Raw genomic sequence first — 6,257 nt, forward strand, 5'->3', positions numbered from 1 at the left:
ATATAAAATATTGAAGGAAAAAAAAAGTACGTTCTCGTTAGACTTTATGGATAAGATGTCTTGTTAAAAACAACTTTCAGGCCTCAGCTTCAGAGAAAGTATCACCTCATTTTACTCACTTTTTGGTGTAGCATTAGCCAAGGAAGACTTTAAAACTACTTTGACTTTAATATTCATTATTGAGAAATCAGATATTGTTATTTCAGTTTGTTTTGCACCTTTGTGTTCTTTACTTAACGCAGTGAGGTAGCAGTCGGGTCGAGCGCGGTGGTGACATTATCACCGTGAAACTTCCTGCAATGTGCTCCTTACGTTGTGTGCTCGATGGTTGGCAGCCCGACGGATTACCACCTATTGATAACGTGTTGTTCTCCTTAAAGTTGTGCATCAAAGACAGAAAAAAAAACATCCATTCACTGCAGAAAGTGCAGTAGCACAGGCGGTAACATCCCAGCATTAAGTCCTGTTCTGGCCAACACAGTGATAAATACAACGCTATACAGTCAGTTATCTCCGAGTCATCTTTCACTTTCCCACAGCAAATGATCTAAATGTGCGAACCCGTCGTAATTAAAGTACCACAAAGCGTAGCAGCCACCTCAAACATCACTGTAGAAACAAGTGCAGCAGAAATAAGCAATCAGAGATGTGATTTTTCCAGATTAAACGGCACAAACTTGTAAAAAGTTGTAATTAAAGTGAGTGGTGTGAATATCATAGAAGACTGGACTGATGGTTGCGTTCTCAGAGTGATTTTCTAGTTTATAATTTGGTTATGCACTTTAAAAAATATTTTTGGTTTAAAAACTTTAGGCTTTCTGAAGTTACTGGTGCTCATTCTGACACTAATCACAGTAACTTGTAACATTCATGCAAAGGCAGCAGAGTCTTATAGCATTTAACCGTGGAAGCAAAACAGAAAGTATCTGTGTGCTTCACTGCATCGTTGGGAGAAGCAGTTCATTTAAATCAAATAAGCTTCGCTGGACGACACAGATCCCACCGGGGGGGGGGGTTTATTGTTCCACTAGAATTGCAAATGTGAAGATAAAAAGCTGATTTCTTCTGGGATCTTTAATACTTTGAGGCAGCTTGTTGACAGCTTCACGCTGACGGTGTTTAATTTTAGATCAGACTGCCATGCTATTTTTGTATTTTGAGATGTTACTTTAATGTAGTTATTCAGAACATCATCATGTTGGCTGCTGGAAAACTCCTCTGTCAGTTTGTGGTTTATACATTGAGTTTAAGTAGAAATTCACCCTCATATTAAGACATGTTAGTGTGTTATATAGTATTTTAACCTTATATTTAGCTGCCTTGTCTAAAATTTACATTTTATCTGTGGTTTATGCTTCAGTGCAGCATAGGACATGTGGTTAGAAAGCACTAACCTACATTATTGATGAGGAGCAGACGTAGAATAACCAATCTCCCTCAATTGCTGCATTCTGTCCTCTCCCTCTTTCTCTATTTTTATTCTTCCCTCATTGGTTTTCTTGTTCCTCTATCCTCCCATCCACTCCTGACTCCTTTTTTTCTCCACCCATCCTCTCCCCTCAGACGTGTCCTCAGAACGAACCTCAATGAGATCGTAGTCTTATCTAACTGATCCTGACAGAAGGTTAAATCCAGAGCATCCATCAGTCCATCATCAGTCCATCATCAGTTACATGTCCTGTCAAAGTTTAATCGTTAACCGCCTTCAGGAGAAATGTAAACTGTGTGTTTGGTTTTAGTCCATCCATAACACCCAGTAGAGAGTCTAACCCTATAAACACGAGACCATGTGTGATCTGATGTGTTTAAATAAATCATGCATGAGACAGATGTTTTAACATTAATATGAAGGAAGGTTTGTTGACATTTTAAATCTGAGTGGGGAGTTCGGAGCTCTGACATCTTATTCTAAGTGTTGCTTTCAGCCAGACAACCGGGAATGAGATTTAAAAATACAGGAAATTACAACCTTACGAATCACCTTTTTGTTTTGTTTTTGGGCTTTTCATTGCCTTTATTTTGAAAGGGCCGTGGGATGGACTTGAACCGGGGCTGCTGGGTTAAGGACTCTGTGAACACAACAGTGACATATTATCACATTTTATCTCTTTATGGCAAAACGTGTTCGCAGTTTAACATCCGGCAGACTGAGGGCAACGTTATCCTACATTTTAACTCGTGTTTGTCTCCATTTGGGGAATATAAATCCAATTTTAATCTCTCTTTTTGGTCCCCACTATTTCCTGAGAAAAATGTGTCTATTAGTTGCTAAATGCTCCAGTATGTTCATTAACTAGTGTCAGTGTGTCTGTTTGATGCTGAGCAGATAGTGAACAGTGGGTTTAGAGCTTTACCATTAGCTGAAATGGTCGAGGTTGGATGGATAGAGACAACCTTTCAGGTGACGTTTGTCTGGGGGTTCGTAGCGGCCACTTTCCATTTCTTATATCCTCTTCTAATCTTCTTTAGTGTTTTATATCATCACCTCCATTTTCTTCTTTCTGTCCACTAAATAACGTAAAAGATCTGTGAAGGAAAACTTGACCTGAAGCTCAGTTCTTACTTCTACCTTTCACTGGCACACACTAAGTGAGAGTGAGAATATTTCTGTTAGCTCACACTGTAAATGTTTAATGATTTTATGTGTTTGTTTACTTGGTAAACAAAACCTTACAGCTACTGCAGTCTACTGCAAAGAATGTTCTATAGTGGCGTAAATTAAACTTATTATATTGTTTTAGTTCCCCAATATGATCCATACAGAGAGATCCGTAACTGTAACTGTCCATAAAGTCAAACTGGGTTTCAGTGAAAATGTCTTCAGCTGAGCAGATAAATGATAAATGTGAGCCCCAACAAACTCAACCAGTGAGAGCAGCAAGTAATTGGACATTATGTGTTACGTTTGTTTAAAGGAATAAGCCACAAAAACCCTCACTCACCCTGCAGGTGTTAAATGTTTGTCACCATCTTGGACTCACAGCAGCTACAACAGTTCAGTGGACACCGAGGAGAACATGTTTAGGACTGCAACTAACAAATATCTTCATTAGAGAGGAAACTGTCAATTATTTCCTCTATTATTATTAATCATAATATAAAAATATAATATAAATGTCAGTCCAAAACCTGAAGACACTGCGAGAGAATGATTAATGAAACTATTAACTTTATAACAGTAGGCAAATCTTTTGATAACCGATGAATCATTTAAGTCATTTTTTCTTGCTCCATTTGTTGGTTTCAGCAAGTGAATATTCAGTGTCTGTTATACTTTGACCCTGGTGTGGTCCAGTTGTAGGACCTTCCCTTCTCTTCACGGTTATCCGTCTGGTGGACTAGGACGCCAGTGTTTTTTTAGCTCCATTGATTGTGGGTAATAAATAGCTGGAGAGCGGAGTGCTGCTGGTAAAAGCCGAGAGGGGGAATCCCCGAGGGAAAGAGCTGAAGCAGGCATCAGGTCCCGATCGGAGGCCTACAACAGAGAGGGACAGATAGAATAAATGTCAATAGATGAAGCCTCTGAAAGCTACTAAAATAGATTCACTTATCAGACACCTTGATGATCGCTGTGATCCCTGAGATATGTTTAGATTGTAGTAAAGGTTTTCCTAAGTGTTCATTAATGGACTCGGGGCCGGTGGATCTTCAGGTCATCAGATCCTCCAGCTGCACAGGATCGTAACGGCGAGGAGAAGTCTTCAGTACGGAAGCAACTGGCTTCAGATCCAGTTCTGAGCTTCAAGCCTCTCATTTATTGGTGATTTAGACTCAACAGTAGTGACCATTACGAGATCTGTGAGGCTGTGAATTTATAAATGTTATTAACCCAGAGAGCAGAATAAATAAAGTGACTGCAGAGTACAGATTCAACTCACTGTTCACCTGGACAACAGCTGGGTTTGTTGAAGCTCCAAGTTTGAGTTATTAAACAAGATAATGACAGTAACACTGCAACAATTGATCAACTGATCGATTAAGTCCCAGAGGTACGTGACCTGCGGCTCTTTGGACCCTCTCCAGTGGCTCCCTCTTGACGTCTTGATGAAAGATTACATTGAAATGAATTTTGATTCACATTTATTTATTTTAAATGTTTAAATTTTGTAGCTTTGATAAGCTCATATCACATGGTCTTCATCCTCAGAGAGCAATTACCTAGTTGTCATAAAATCTTTGTCTGAGCACTTTAAGGACTTGTTGACCTTTGAAACAGCAGCAGAAGTTTAGGAGAACGTCAGTATGTTCACAGTTGGTTGACTGTATTGTCTGTGTAACCTCTGATAATGAAAGATTATGGACCAGAGGGATCTCATGTAGTCAAAGTCAGTTCAGTCTATAAATGTCTGAAAACAGTAAAACAATCACCTGTTGACGTCTCATAAAGTTTCGTGTTGTCTGATCACCTGTAAAATGACGAGGAAAAGCTAAAAATCCTCACATCTGAGAAGCCGGAAACAAGGAGTGTTTCCTATTAATATTCAGTTAATCAGGTAATTGATTAGCGGTATAATCGCAGCCATCCTGTGCTGCGTCTGTGTGTCTCATATTAATAAACCCAATGTCTGTGTAGGTGAGTACGTGGTCGGTGGAGGAGCTGCGTCTGCGTCTCGCCTCTCTGGACCCTCAGATGGAGCAGGAGATCGAGGAGATCCGTCAGCGCTACCAGGCCAAGAGGCAGCCCATCCTGGACGCCATCGAGGCCAAAAAGCGACGGCAGCAGAACTTCTGAGAAGGAACTGCCGAGCTCCTCACAGCAACAACTGGACGTCTGATCTCTCGAGCTCTCGGCAGCAGTTCTGTGAAACGTCAGTAATAATAATAAGACATGAAGCTCGCGGCGGCTGAAGATCTGCTCACGAGACCAAAAACTGTGCGAGGACTTGTGATGATCCTCGCTTTGGATGTCAAACTGCTGAAGAAGAACAAAGAGCTGTTCTTCGATTAACATTTATTGTTTGTTTGATTTACGATCCATGCTCCTTTTATTCTGCCTTCTTGAGATAATCTGGAGCCTTCGAGAACTGTTTTTCTGGTTTTAACAGTTTAAGAGATTACTTTCTAAGTCCCGCCCCTTTTTGCTCTGTACTCCAGGATTGGTTGATTGGTTGATTGTTATTGGAGCACAGGGCAGAAAGGGGCGGGACTTACGAAGGGTCAGTCAAGAGTTGAGTTTTCTTTGGTGTCAGCTGATCTGGACGTTTCTTTCTGTTTATTTCTCAACCCACAGTGACGAAGCCCCTCAGATCTCTTTAAGTTTTTTTTTTTTTACTTAATCGTGTGGTACAACATTTTAACTGCTGACTGTTCAACGCAGGTACTCGTCTGTTTTCTGTCATTAATGCTGGACTTTTCAGTTGTCCCGCTCTGGACTGTGAAAGTCCGGGTGTGCAGTCCAGAACTGGATCATTCCCTGCTCTTGAAAAACACACGAAAGGTAGAAAATGCACATTATTAGTTTGTTCCAGCACATAACTGCCTCTTCTAGTCGTAAAATGTTGGTCAATCTGAGGCTAAACACAGATTAAGTCTTGAAGAACGATGTATTTCCTATCAGCTGGATTGAATTGGATGAACTGAGAGGAGATAACAGGACGTCTTCATCATTTATAATGTGAGGGGTGTTAAACATCCAGTGTTCCTCACTCTAAACTCAGATTTCTCCTTTAAACTTGTTTCTGAAAACTAAATTTCTTTAATCCGGTACGTGTTCCTAGTTTTTAATTTTTTCTACACGCTGCTCTGAGTCTGCTGTCGTAATGAATCATGTTTTAGTCTCTCAACTGAATAGTTATTAGACCAGTTTTCTGGTCGTTTGTTGCAACAACGCTTAAAAAGTTCCTCACAGTTCCTCTTCAGCGAGGAGCCAAACAGCAGAAATACGTCAGCAAAGACACAATTGAGCTTTTTCAGTGCAGAGTTTTTCTAGTTTGAAAGAAAAGTGCTCAGCTAATGTAAATCATCAGATAAAGAACATGTCAGGATGATGATGATTGTTGAGGATTAATACTTTGTTTATATGATTTTGCCATTCTCATCTTCCTCTGCATGGCGCTGACTGGAGGTTCGATGTCTGACTTTGTTCCCAGTATAAGTTCCCATTAATGAACAGGACCAGTTAGAGAGAAATATTCAGATTCATTGAGTCGTCGTTAATGTTGATTTTGTATCAGAGAGTCTGCAGGTCACAAGATAAATATCAGCAGATGATTAACAGAATAGAAAGAAAAATAAAATATAATTTGCTTCACAAAACT

The 6,257-nt window shown here is 40.0% G+C and overlaps 1 protein-coding gene across 3 annotated transcripts in view; it reads left to right on the top strand.

Annotated features, from left to right (window-relative positions):
• LOC118328400 (serine/threonine-protein kinase 4-like) overlaps positions 1–6,257 on the top strand; it is a gene marked incomplete at its 5' end in the record, with an annotated part of 26,032 nt that overhangs the window by 12,185 nt on the left and 7,590 nt on the right. The window contains 1 exon segment of one of the 3 annotated variants that reach the window (XM_035662126.1): positions 4,574–6,251. Coding sequence (XP_035518019.1) covers positions 4,574–4,732 — 159 coding nt within the window. 3 annotated transcript variants of the gene reach the window in all.

This window comes from Morone saxatilis, unplaced genomic scaffold (genome assembly GCF_004916995.1).
Source record: "Morone saxatilis isolate NCDOM2014 unplaced genomic scaffold, NCSU_SB_2.0 Contig18, whole genome shotgun sequence".
NCBI classification, from domain to species: Eukaryota; Metazoa; Chordata; class Actinopteri; family Moronidae; genus Morone; species Morone saxatilis.